This window comes from Hordeum vulgare, chromosome 3H (genome assembly GCF_904849725.1).
Source record: "Hordeum vulgare subsp. vulgare chromosome 3H, MorexV3_pseudomolecules_assembly, whole genome shotgun sequence".
Lineage (NCBI taxonomy): Eukaryota > Viridiplantae > Streptophyta > Magnoliopsida > Poales > Poaceae > Hordeum > Hordeum vulgare.
The window spans coordinates 617,829,680-617,843,021 of record NC_058520.1 but is presented as its reverse complement, the minus strand read 5'-3'; the positions used below and the strand labels follow the sequence as shown (position 1 = coordinate 617,843,021).

At 45.0% G+C, this 13,342-nt stretch overlaps 2 protein-coding genes across 3 annotated transcripts; both read left to right on the top strand.

The window, feature by feature from the left end:
* Positions 1–338: 338 nt before the first annotated feature.
* On the top strand, positions 339–3,370 carry LOC123445722 (pectin acetylesterase 5-like). The gene is made up of 12 exons (XM_045122747.1): positions 339–631; positions 711–793; positions 1,233–1,365; positions 1,460–1,539; positions 1,623–1,712; positions 1,793–1,917; positions 1,989–2,049; positions 2,283–2,336; positions 2,434–2,511; positions 2,589–2,694; positions 2,799–2,944; positions 3,055–3,370. Exons 1-12 carry the CDS (start codon positions 418–420, stop codon positions 3,199–3,201), a joined length of 1,317 nt encoding a protein of 438 aa, XP_044978682.1. The 5' UTR covers positions 339–417; the 3' UTR covers positions 3,202–3,370.
* Positions 3,371–5,356: 1,986 nt separating this feature from the next.
* Positions 5,357–8,365, top strand: LOC123445724 (pectin acetylesterase 5-like). Of its 2 annotated transcripts, XM_045122753.1 has the most exons (12): positions 5,357–5,594; positions 5,737–5,819; positions 6,216–6,348; positions 6,465–6,544; positions 6,619–6,708; positions 6,801–6,925; positions 7,018–7,078; positions 7,319–7,372; positions 7,455–7,532; positions 7,607–7,712; positions 7,813–7,958; positions 8,035–8,365. In XM_045122753.1, exons 1-12 carry the CDS (start codon positions 5,387–5,389, stop codon positions 8,143–8,145), a joined length of 1,275 nt encoding a protein of 424 aa, XP_044978688.1. In that variant the 5' UTR covers positions 5,357–5,386; the 3' UTR covers positions 8,146–8,365. The 2 variants fall into 2 exon arrangements, with proteins under 2 accessions (XP_044978688.1, XP_044978689.1); XM_045122754.1 differs by lacking the exon at positions 7,455–7,532.
* The last annotated feature ends 4,977 nt before the right edge of the window (positions 8,366–13,342 follow it).

The window sequence follows — 13,342 nt, the reverse complement described above, 5'->3', positions numbered from 1 at the left end:
CCATAAAATTTTCTGAAGTGCCGGACACAGTGAGTCTTTACACCTACCGTCGGAGACCTTGGCGATAGGGTTGTATAGGCTGCTGCCAAGTTTCCTATCGCATAGACCTCGGCGGTAGGTATACCCTACCGTCAAGGTTCATGACGATAAGGAAAGGGTCGGATTCCATTTTTTTTTACAAAGTAGGGTTAGATCTGAATCAAGTTACACAAAAGGGTGAAAACATGAAATTTAGCCGCAGCAGGATCTCCGACACTATTGGTATCAAGTCACATCAGTGGCAGACTGTTCAGCTGCCTGCTTGCACTTGCTGGCTACTTAAAACGGCAATGTTGCAGAACACAATGAGAGAAAGAAATAAGAAGCTCAAGTCTAGCAGAGCAGAGCATTCCCTCACTTACTTTGCTAGGCACGGCCATGTCCGCCGTCACCGAGCAGCTCCTCCTTCCCCATGAGCAGCACCGTCGACGTCCGGCACGGGTGCTTGCTGTCACCGTATCGGTCGCAGTGGTCCTGCTGCTGCTGCTGGTGGTGGTCCCTGCCAGCCTCCTCCGTCGTACGCTGCTCGGCGCGCCATCGACGGACCGCGTCGCGCTCACCCTCCTCGCTGGTGCGAAGGAGAAGGGCGCAGGTACCTTACAGCGGCGTCATTCATGTCGAGTTAGTTTGGTTCCTTTTATTTTGCTGAGAAAAGTTTGGTTCCATTTCAGTGTGCCTGGACGGAACACCGCCGGGGTACCACCTGCAGAGGGGCTCCGGTGAGGGCGCCGACCGCTGGCTCGTCCATCTAGAGGTACATACAAGTACCATCCATCAATTATTCTATAATATTGCTCTATTGTTTTCCTTTTTCTTGAGTCAGGGCAAATCAAATTAGCCGCCACCAAGAAAAAAGTTCAGATTGAAGATGGGATGATCTTCCCATGTTATTTGCCTCTTCCGAATTTTGTATTTTTTGATGACTTGTTCAAAAGATGCAATTTCTGTAACCTTTTGAAAAATATATTGCAAATTTCATGACCAAAATGTGCCTCTCTAACTTCTGTTGCCATCAAGCACATGTACCTCTGTCCATCTCTTAGTTTTTTTCCTATAAAAAGGCGCATGCCTGATAAATTATGCATGATGGGGACGCTTAGCAAGTAGACTTAAGGCAGCTGGCAATTAGTTGGTATTTAATTAGTTGATTAATTGACATTCATGCATGTGTTTTCCAATTAAAAACGAACCAGGGAGGAGGCTGGTGCAGCACAGTCAAGGAATGTTCCGACCGCAGACTGTCCAGCCAAGGTTCATCCAACTTCATGAGATCGATAAGGTTCATGGGCAATGGGATCCTCGGCGGTGATCAGCTGCAGAATCCTGGTAGCCACCAATGCTTCTCTCTTGCAGTGACCACTACCTATTTGTTCCATCTCTTTTCATGTCCTTGCGCTAATTTCAATCGGCGTGTTACCAGATTTCTACAACTGGAACAAAGTCTACGTGCGGTACTGCGATGGCGCATCGTTTTCTGGCGACGCGGAAGCTCAAGCAGAGGTGATTTTTTTCTTCCTGAACCTCTGTCTGATGTATGCGCTGTTTTGGTTGCTTCAGCTAATGTTCTGTTGGTACTTATGTAGGATGGAACCACACTATACTTCAGAGGATTGCGTATCTATGAAGCAGTTATCGACGAACTCATGGAAAAAGGACTCGCCAGTGCTACACAGGTCATACTCAATCTATTGGGTTAATATAAGCTTAGCAGCGGAAATGAAAAAAAAAAAACTCATGTTTCTACACATTTCAGGCCCTCTTTACAGGCTGCTCTGCTGGTGCTCTATCCATGATGCTGCATTGCGATGATTTCCGTGCAAGATTTCCTCAGGAGGTTTCAGTTAAATGCTTTGCGGATGCTGGGTTCTTCATTGATGAGTAAGGCTCTTGAAAAAAAATGCAATCTACTAGCGTTGCACCTGAACTGATGTACCACTTTTTTCTGGCAGAAAGGATATATCCGGAAAAAGGTCCCTTTGGTCTCTGTACGATAGAGTCATTCACCTCCAGGTTAGCTGCCGAACATTCTTGAAACTTTAACAGACATGTCTTATCTATATTCAAGCCTTCTGGTCATCTTCTAATTCTTGTTGTACTTCTCTACAAGAACAAGCTTTCGTAAAACTCTGTTTTTTCATGTGGTTAGTCTTGTGCAATATATTTTTATCCTAGCGATTGATGCTATTTGGTACGAAATGCCATTGAGTTCTTTTCGTCTTCATTTTTTTGCTAAATTATATCAGAATGTTAGAAAAGTGTTGCCCAAGGACTGCCTTGCCAACAAGGAGCCAACCGAGGTAAGATTCCATTGTATAATTTGATTTGCTTCCCACACATTGTCCTGTCATCAAATTATGTCAGTAAGTTCTTTAGCTGAAATAATGTTTCTCCTAGTGTTTCTTCCCGGCAGAGCTTATTAAGAGCATCCGCACCCCAATGTTTATTCTCAACCCTAGTTATGATTCATGGCAGGTAATTTTCAAAATTTCTTCTTGTTTTTATGTGCCCGTGTTAGAATTCTCACTGTCTTGTTCATGATTCTTCGCTAGATACGAAATGTTCTTGTACCTGATTCATCTGCTCCTGACAAGTCATGGTTGAGTTGCAAGGAAAATATCCGAAACTGCAACTCTACACAAGTTGAAGTCCTCAATGGTTGGCTTAGCCTGTTAATCCATTTCTTTTTTTCCTCCCACATTCAGCACAAAAGGTTTTTCGGTTTCATGAAACACTAAATTGTTGTTCTTCTCCATCGATAGGATTGAGGAATAAGATGGTCAATGACTTGAAGGTCGTCGAAGATAAGGAGGACTGGGGCATGTTCATCGACTCATGCTTCACGCACTGCCAATCCCTCTCCGGCATCTCTTGGCATTCGCCAACCTCCCCGAGGCTTGAAAATAAGGCATGGAGTTAAACAAATGACTACCATATCACATTGCATACCCATGTTATCTTTGATGCACCATATCCTGGTTGTAATGATATATTTTGGTCACCATGTTTTTGGAGCAGACCATCGCAGAAGCTGTTGGAGACTGGCACTCTGGAAGGAGCCAAGGAGCGAAAGAGATTGACTGCAAGTATCAGTGCAACCCAACATGCAATAGTTTACCGCCTCCACGAGATGTTACTGCATTCGACCGTGTCGAGATCTACTAAGTAAAGGTTCAAGAAGGGGGGGGGGGGGCAGCAATCGTCATATTGTACTGGTCATCAAAGTGAAAATAATATTCATCATGCATGAAAATAATAATAATCAGGATCTTCAAGCTATAAATTCTGGGACCCTGTTTCAGATAGTTTTGATGTGGACATTTGTAATGACTTTGATCTTCCTGTTATTAACGATTAAGGTCTGCAAGTGAGAATGCGCCCAATGAAAATGTTCATCGAATGAGAACTAAAGGTAAGTTATTTATAGTTAAAACATCAAATGATGCTCACGTGCCAGAACCATGACTTGGTTTTGACTTTTGAGATCTTATGGGTTTCAACTCTCTTACCTATACCAATTTGTTTGAGACTCAAAGGCTTTGTTGTTGTATTGTATTGACATAGTTAAAGCACCAAATCAGCATGTGGAGTTTTGAAAATAAGGAGCTGAGTTGTTTTAATTAGTTTACGAAACGACTGCTTCAAATTTCAATTCATAGTTAGCTTTCATCTCGAGAAACAAAAAGGAGAATTCCCTAACATTGTAGATTGAGAATAGTAAAAGGAGGGAAGATATTCTTAGGCACTCCTTCCACAAATAGGGATGGCATAGATGGTGCTATCTGTGTGATCTTATCTTGATATCCATCATGTCGGAGCAAATCTTCAACACGCGGGAACATTGGTTTAAACGTAAAAAAAATGTGTGTGAAGCCACTTAGATGTAGCAGAACGTAGAAGAAGGTACCATTGCCTTTTGCCGGAAGATTTAAGAGAAATGATTCGATACGACCGACCGGCTGAAATCCACGCACGCACCCTCCCAACGATTCAACTAGCGACACATAGGATGCGGGGCCCCCATCTATGCTGTCTCTCCCCTCTTTCTTCCACCTCCCGCATCTTCTTTCTTTCTTTCTCTCTCTTCTCCCATCGTACATACTGCTCCTCCGTTTCTTCCTCCCCCTTCTTTGCAGCAAGCGGCCGCGCGTCCTACGCTCTGTCCCGCCGCTGCCATCCCCGTGCTACAACCGAGGGAAGGCACCGGAGCTTCCATGGCCGGTTGGAGACGTCGTGTTGGGATGTGTTCTGATCTTGCTGGAACCAGCCAGAGTTGAAGCTGGATCCAGTAGTCTTTTTCCCACAACCGAGGACGAAGGTGGAACCAACATCTTGCTTCGTGAACAATGTAACTTGAGAATTGGCCGGGCTCGATCGGGCTTCAGGACAGTTTTTTTTTCTCGGTCGGTATTTTCGGAAATTGGTCAAAAATCGGCGCTTTCGCTACCCACCGAAAAATTTGAATACCGAACGAAAATTTTGAACATCTATGTTATTTCCACCATAGCCAGTACGGTACATACACAGAAGATTTCGCTTGTCGTGGTGGTAAATCAAAAAATTGAGGGAACTACACGCTGACCGCTCGAACAGGTACTTGGTTGTGTTTAGCGAGGCTTCAAATCATTTATATTTTGAAGCAGAAAAACGTTCAAATTCAAAATTCATTTAAAAAATCCGGGCAAAATAAACCCAAAAATTTCAAGATTTTCCGGAAACCGGATTTTCGGTGCCCCCCGAAAAAAATCAAAATCGAGAAAAAAACCCCGCCAGAAGTCATCATAGAAATTACAGCACTAAACATGAAGTGATTAGCATTTTCTATGGGCAAATGGCCGCTGGCTGGGTGCCTTACTGCCTTTTGTGTGGGTGAGCTGGCTCCTTCACTGGAGTAGCGACAGATGTTATCGAGATGGTAGCTTTAAACTTATTGATGTATGCCTTTTTTTTACGGGGTATTAATGTATGGGTATGACTTTATAAAGCCTTTGTGAATTTTAATAAAATGGATGCATGCATTTTTCAGGTGCAGACTTCAAAGAGCAAACTGGCCTGTACTCGGCAATGTCGCCGGTTCCGGTTGTGACCACTGTAACTTGAAAATGGAAAATGGAGAAAAAGAAGGACAAAATACAATTATATAGTCAGTTCTTGTAAATGGGGATGACGTAGATGCTGCAATCTGTGTGATCGAATCTTGGACGTAAGAAAATTTGGCACCCATTCATTTGTTTAACAGCGCGCCAACTTATATTACAATGGAAGACGGGGAATACGACGAATGGGGCATCAATATTTCATAAGAAGCAGCAGCAGCGGCTGTGATCCGACCCTCTTGTCCTTGACGGCCATGGAGCCAAGGACACCCCAGACCGAGCAGCTCCTCCTTCACCCAGAGCAGGGCCGAGACTGCCGTGCATGGGGCCTCTCGGCGCTAGTCCTGCTCCTGCTGCTACCTTCCGCCGCCGGCCTTCTCCCTCCTTTGCTGTTCCGCGCGCAGCGGCTGGAGACGACAGTCCCCCTGACCCTCCTTGCCGGTGCGCAGGAGAAGGGAGCAGGTACTCCGCCTTCCAGTCGTTCGTCGCACTATATTAATTACTTCTCCGTACATTCATTTTTGCGACAAGTAATTCAGGACGGAAGAAGTAGATTGTACCGTCCAGCATTTCGTCCGTTGATCTCAGGTTAATTTGATTTCAGTGTGCTTGGACGGGACCCCGCCGGGATACCACCTGCAGAGAGGCTCCGGCGACGGCTCGAACAACTGGCTCATACATCTACAGGTAGGTAGTATCATCCACCCATTGTCTTACTCTCTGTATGTTGCTATGTTTTTCCTTAGCCACCAGCAAAAAAAAAATGCCATACTGTTGATGACGTGATCTTACAATATTCTTAACTAAGCATAACCACATTTTTTGTTTATGCCTTCGTACATGATTTTCATGTTCACTCCCTCTGTTCACAAGTATAAGATGCTTTAGATATTTCAATATGGACTATGTATGGACTAAAATGAGTGAATAAACACATTAAAACGTGTCTATATATATCTAATTCGAAAAAAGGTTGGAACATCTAATTCAGAAAAAAAGATGGAACATCTTGTAAAGTACTTAGATTCAAGGCAGGGCAATTAGTTGATTGAACTGTATATTTTTCCACTGAAAAACACCCAGGGAGGAGGCTGGTGCAGCACTGTCCAGGATTGTTCCAGCCGAAGAAATTCCAGTCTCGGTCTCGGTTCATCCAACTTCATGAAACCGATATTGTTTGCCGGGATCCTAGGCAGTGACCAGCAACTGAATCCTGGTAATCATCAACGCTTCTCTCCTCAAACCAGCCCCTTCTATCTGGCCCATAATTTCAAGTTGCTCCTCTTCCTGTTTGGTTGGACCTTGCACTAATTTATATTAGTGTCCAATTAGATTTCTACAATTGGAACAAAGTGTATGTGCGCTACTGCGACGGGGGATCGTTTTCTGGGGATGCAGAAGGTCAAGCGCAGGTGATTATTCTGCATACTGGTACGATGTTGCTACTTTGGTTGCTTGAAATGATGTTCTGTTGATGATGATATAGGATGGAAGTACACTTTACTTCAGAGGATTGCGCATCTATGAAGCGGTTATTGATGAACTCATGGAAAAGGGACTTGGCAATGCTACACAGGTCATATCTAATTTGCTGAGTTCATATAGTTTTTAGACGAAACATTAGACGTGAACAAGAAAAGAAAATACTTATATTTCCACACATTTCAGGCTCTTCTTACAGGCTGTTCTGCTGGTGGTCTAGCCACGATGCTGCATTGCGATGATTTTAGTGCAAAATTTCCTCGGGAGGTTTCAATTAAATGCCTTGCCGATGCTGGGTTTTTTCTTGACGTGTAAGACTCTTGATATTAAATATAATCCACTAGCATGGTATGTGAACTGAAGTACCGGTACGTGAACTGAAGTACCGCTTTTTGTTTGGTAGAAAGGATATATCTGGAGAAAGGACCTTTTGGTCTGTCTTTGATGGTGTTGTTCAACTTCAGGTTAGCTGTTGGACATGCTTCAAACTTTAAAATAAGATCTTCCGATCACCTTATCCTTTGTGTACTTCTGTAAAACATGACTACTAGATCAAGCCTTTTACAACTCTGTTTTTTTTCATGTGGTTAGTCAGTGACGACACTCACGAGAACATTGCAAAATTTCTTGTAATGTATGCCACTTTGTACCAAATGCCACTGAGTTCTTTCCCCCTCTTTTTTTATTTGCTACACTTATTGCAGAATCTTAGAAAGGTGTTGCCCAAGGACTGCCTTGCCAAAAAGAAGCCAAAAGAGGTAGTTCTCCCTTGTCTATTTCGTTCTAATTCCCACACTTACATATGTCATCATATTACGTTGGTAACTCTATTGCCCCTAGTGTTTCTTCCCCGCTGAGCTTATAAAGAGCATCCGCAGCCCAATGTTTATTCTCAACTCCGCATATGATTCATTTCAGGTATTTTGAAATCTTCTTCTTCCTGATCTTGTTCTTCGCCTTCTCATTTATTTATCCATGATTCTTTTCCATAGGTACGATATGTTCTCATACCGGATTCGTTGGCTCCTGATAAGTCATGGTTGAGTTGCAAAGAAAATATCCGGAACTGCAATTCCACACAAATGGAATTCCTTAACGGTAAGCTTGTCTTGTCAATCCATTCATATTTCCTCTCTCACTCAGAACCATGCCTTCTTTGTTTCTCAAAACAAATAATATTCTGCTCCTGCATCGATAGGATTCAGGAACACGATGGTGGATGCATTGAAGGTTGTCGAACATAAAGAGAAATGGGGATTGTTCATTGATTCATGCTTCACTCACTGCCAAACGGTCAATGACACCTCTTGGAATTCACCATTCTCCCCGAGGCTTGGAAATAAGGTAGAAAAAGTGTGAGGAATCTGTGTTGTGTGATTCACCGCGGTTTTGCTTGGATTCTCACTATTTTATTGAGCAGACAATTGCAGAGGCTGTAGGAGATTGGCATTGTGGAAGTAGCCGAAGAGTGAAAGAGATTGACTGCGAGTACCCATGCAACCCAACATGCAGTAGACAGTTGCCTCCATGATTTATTACTACACTTCACTGGATCGCAACGAGATTTGCTATGGAAAGATTCAAGAAAGAAGGTCCAAATGCATCTAGAATTATGCAATGTTGTATATCATAGTGACAACATGAAAAGTGTATGCTCAGCCTGATGACCACACGTCAAGTGAAAATTTCTGTTGTGTGAAGATCTGAAATTATTCATTGTACATGCACCAATTCAGCACGGGAAATATCTGGAAAATAGACGTTTCTTCAAAACTTTGATTCACATTTATTTTTGGTTTGGGAAAACATAAAAGACAAAACCATAACATGTTCTCATATGAGAATGGAGGAGGGAGAAAAAGACAAAATTCATTGTGCACATGATTGTTCCTTTGTTTCTCCAACCAAAAAAAATAAACTTGAGAATGATTTTTATTAGATATTTGATATATCCTCAATATATCTACCACGAGGAAACTGACACCCCGAGAATCGCGGTCTGGCGATCTGGGGTGACCTCTCTGGTGACTGGTGGTGCAAGGCCCGGCGCCGGCCTTGCCCGCCGGCCGGGAGGGGATCTGCTCGCTGCGACAACCTGGTTCCCAGCCTGGGAATGGGATCGTCTCCTGCCAACAAAACTGGTGGTCGATTCTGGTCACTGTCCAATGACGAATCTGACGAGGAGGAGGTGCAGACGAACACGGCGGCATCTCCAACACCATCTGGTATAGTCTGCGAATCAATTCTTGTCGGACACTCCGAAGATCAAATCGCTAGATCTGTTGATGGTCTTGTGCCATTGGCTGACGGAGCCTGGAATGGCCTAGGGGACAAGGAAGAGGACAAGGTCGAGGTAGTCCGGCGGGGTGTTCATCGGCGCACATCTCAGAACGCCATTAAGCCATGGAAGGGGCCTCTCCCAAAGGTGCGTTTACCAGCCATAACCTTAGCGGATTTCTTTCTAAAGTGCAAAAATGAGCCTATTAGGGGTAAACACGGGCGGTCGGCGGTCAAAGGACGGCAGCCGGTGGCCACATCGATCCGATCGGATTGCCATATCCGAGAGGGAAGAGCAGAACGTTTGAAATTTTTGATGTGCCAAGATGGGCCAAATAATACGGGTTTTGAACAAGTGGCGGCTGGGTATAAGGCCCAGCTAGCTACGATACAAGTTCAACCGAAGGTTCGATCGATGTCCTCTGATGAAAAAAATCCAGAAGGAAGTGTCGGGATAGGATACGGATCGGCTAGGGTTTTTCCTGGAGTCTTATCCCATCCAAAGCCAGGGTTCCCGTCTCAATCTGGGAGAGCTCGACGCATCCCTTCCTTGCAAACGATGGCGGCGGCTCGTCCTAATGTTCCTGCTTGCTCGGCGCAGGCGGAACGGGAGACGACGTCTTCCATTGCTGCAGCTGCGGGAGCCGGAGAAGTTGGGCCTGCGGGTTTGCGAGAAGGGCAGCGGCCACCTGATGCTGCTGATCAGCGGGATCACCAGGGTCAGGGTCATAAACCTGCTGGTAGAGGAGGCCCTGTTGCTGCGGGTGATCAACGTCAACAAGGGCGTGGCTTCAATCATACTGGAAGAGGCGGTCCTGCAGCCATGGGAAACAGAGGTGGCGGTGGGCATCAGGGGTACATGAACTACCCTAATCAATGAAACGATTTCAACAGCCGCTCGAACTGGAATGCAGGAGGGGGACATGGTGGAGGAGGAAACCAGTGACATCGCCCTTTTCAACCCCCGGAAGGGAATTTTGTTGAAGGTGCTAGAGGGGATAACTTTTGGCAATGAGGTGGTGCCGGAGTTCGTAACTTCGGTCGAAATAATTCTGGTCCGATGTGGAAGGAAGTCTCATCATCGATCGGAGGGGAGGTGTAGAAAAATAATACCACCACTGATTCTTCGCAGCATAAAAATTCTGAGGACATGGAATTGGCGCGAGCAAATAAGGCTGCTCGCAAGAAGGAGAAACTTACGTGCTATAGATGTGGGGTGTCGGGGCACTTCGTGGTGGATTGCACAACTATCTTATGTGACATCTGTTTGAAGCTTGGACATACGGATGCAGCATGTCCATTGCTTCTAGTTCCCAAGCCAATCATGAACATCTATGGGGTTTGTCATAGCAAACTAATGTTCTTTGAGACGCAAGGATCTTCTTCTGTCCTTGCTCCTCCTCGTCTTGAGAGTTCAAGGATGGGTATGGTAAAAGTTACTAATGGTGAGTTGTCTGCCGGACAAGTTTCTCAACAAATGAAAAGACTTGTTTCTGAGACATATAGTTGGGATCCGATAAGAGTAGATGATAATTCCTATCAGGTGGAGTTTCCTAGAAGAGAAGACCTACAACGCTTACTCACTTTTGGTGTTAGTAAGGTCAGTGGGAGCAAATGTCTACTTGAGTTTGAGGAATGTATTAAACCGGCACCACAGGGTACTCAGTTACAGAAGAGGTGGATCAGATTTTCAGGTATTCCAGAGATACTTCTTAATGATTTCCTTATTGTATGGAGCTTGGGTTCTTTGATTGGGAAGACTGAGAAAGTGGATATGCCTTTTACTTGTAAAAGGGGGATTGCCAGATTGCTTGTGATGGTGCTTGACATTGAGCAGATACCAGATTTTGCTCTCGATGTGGAGGTCGAGGAGGTGGTCCATCAGGAACCACATGATGGTGATGTACACATGGCTGATGGCGAGGATAGAGATAGAGATCGTGGTGATGCTAATCAGGATAAGCATCCCGAGGCACCAACATATAACATCAGCCTATCCTTGCCTAATATTGATAAACCGAGTGTCACAGGGGGTGCTCCGTCCTCTTCTCATGCGCATATGGCTGAACTAAGGTTTGGTTCGTTCCAGGTAATGTCAAGCTTAGGAGAGGATGTTGATGCAAAGGTTTTTGAACAGCCGATTGATGAGGAGGGCTCTGTCACCCTTGGTACCTCACCTGTGAGGGGTTCCAATATGCAGTTTGGTAATGAGCAGGATAATATGCAGAAAGCTGCAACCACACCTAAAGGGGATTCGAACTTGTCTATTACTCCTGATTTGAAGGAGAAGCACATAAATGCTGCAGCCACACCTAGACTAGATTCGACTTTGTATATCCCTACTGATCCGAAGGAAAAGCACATGATGTCGGCCATGAGGGCTGATTCTTTGCCGGAGCAGGAGTGCTCAAAGGAGGCGATTTCTCTCCCCTTTCCTAATACTGTTAGTGATGAGCCAACGTCTTGTTGCAAGGACAATCACTCTTCAAACAGTAAGCAACAAATATACTCTTTTATATCTGATAATCCTATCTTTGACTCCCTCTTGATCAGCATTATGTTGAACGCGCGACAACAAGGAATGTTATCAATGAGTTTTCCAAAGAGGATGTGGTCTCTTTTGGTGGGATTCCTGATCCTTCTGCGGATGATCGATGCTTCAGTTAGCGGATTCAGGAGAAGCCTGATGTAGATGATATGTCGATGGGTCGTGCCATGAGGGCTGCCAAGATACAAGACGCTGAAATGACTACAGGTATGGTTATTGATAATGCTCCTTCAATTCTAAAATTATCTGATTTAGAGATATTGAACAAGGCTAGCGACATATGAATTTCTCTGGGTTCATCGAGTAAAAACATAGCTAAATCCATCAATGATATGCTTGATTTAGAGACTGATAGAAACATAGAGTTTGTTAAAAATATAGCTGCATTGAAACCAATGACTGAATCGGATATTAATGACTTAGGAGGAGTAGAGCTCCAAACTATATGTGATTCATTATTACATGAAGAGGGAGAAGAAAATGAAGTGGATAATATGGATTTGGAGGGGTATATGGCCTCTTCGAATGACGATGTTTATCCACAACCAATAATACCTATTGAGGATACCAACTGTATTCAGGGAAAACCAAAGAGACCTTGGAAAAGGAAGGTTTTTCCTGAATCAGCGGTAAGGAGAAGTGCGAGAGTAAAGCAAAAGAAAAAAAATTCTATGATGAAATATGAAAGGAATTTTTTGGAATAGCAGAGGTCTTGCGGACTTGGCTAAAAAAAGATTCCTTAGGGAGGCATCTCTAGAATATAAGCTAGATTTTATGGCTATACAAGAAACTCGAAGACATAATTTCACACCTCAATTTTTAAATTCTTTATTAGGAGGGGTCGAGTTTGATTGGCATTGTTTGCCACCAAGGGGAAGATCCGGTGGGATCTTACTTGGGGTCAAGTGTGAGACTCTAGAGGTGATGAGCGTGGTTTATGGGGAGTTCACCGTCAAATTTCGTGTGAGGTCGAAAGTTGATGGTTTCAAATGGGCTCTTGTGGCTGTATTGTTGGGGAACTTCGCAAGGGAAACAAAAATTTTCCTACGTGCACGAAAACCTATCATGGTGATGTCCATCTACGAGAGGGGATGAGTGATCTACGTACCCTTGTAGACCGTACAGCAGAAGCGTTAGTGAACGCGGTTGATGTAGTGGAACGTCCTCACGTCCCTCGATCCGCCCCGCGAACAATCCCGCGATCAGTCCCACGATCTAGTACCGAACGGACGGCACCTCCGCGTTCAGCACACGTACAGCTCGACGATGATCTCGGCCTTCTTGATCCAGCAAGAGAGACGGAGAGGTAGAAGAGTTCTCCGGCAGCGTGACGGCGCTCCGGAGGTTGGTGATGACCTTGTCTCAGCAGGGCTCCGCCCGAGCTCCGCAGAAACGCGATCTAGAGGAAAAACCGTGGAGGTATGTGGTCGGGCTGCCGTGGAAAAGTCGTCTCAAATCAGCCCTAAAACCTCCGTATATATAGGTGGGAGGGAGGGGACCTTGCCTTGGGGCTCAAGGAGCCCCAAGGGGGTCGGCCGAGTCCAAGGGGGAAGGTTTCCCCCCCCCCCAAACCGAGTTGGACTTGGTTTGGTGGGAGGGAGTCCTTCCTTCCCTTCCCACCTCCTCCTTTTTTTTTCTTTTCTCCTTGATTTTCTTCTCTAGGCGCATAGGGCCCTCTTGGGCTGTCCCACCAGACCACTAAGGGCTGGTGCGCCACCCTCATGGCCTATGGGCTTCCCCGGGGTGAGTTGCCCCCCCGGTGAACTCTCGGAACCCATTCGTCATTCCCGGTACATTCCCGGTAACTCCGAAAACCTTCCGGTAATCAAATGAGTTCATCCTATATATCAATCTTCGTTTCCGGACCATTCCGGAAACCCTCGTGACGTCCGTGATCTCATCC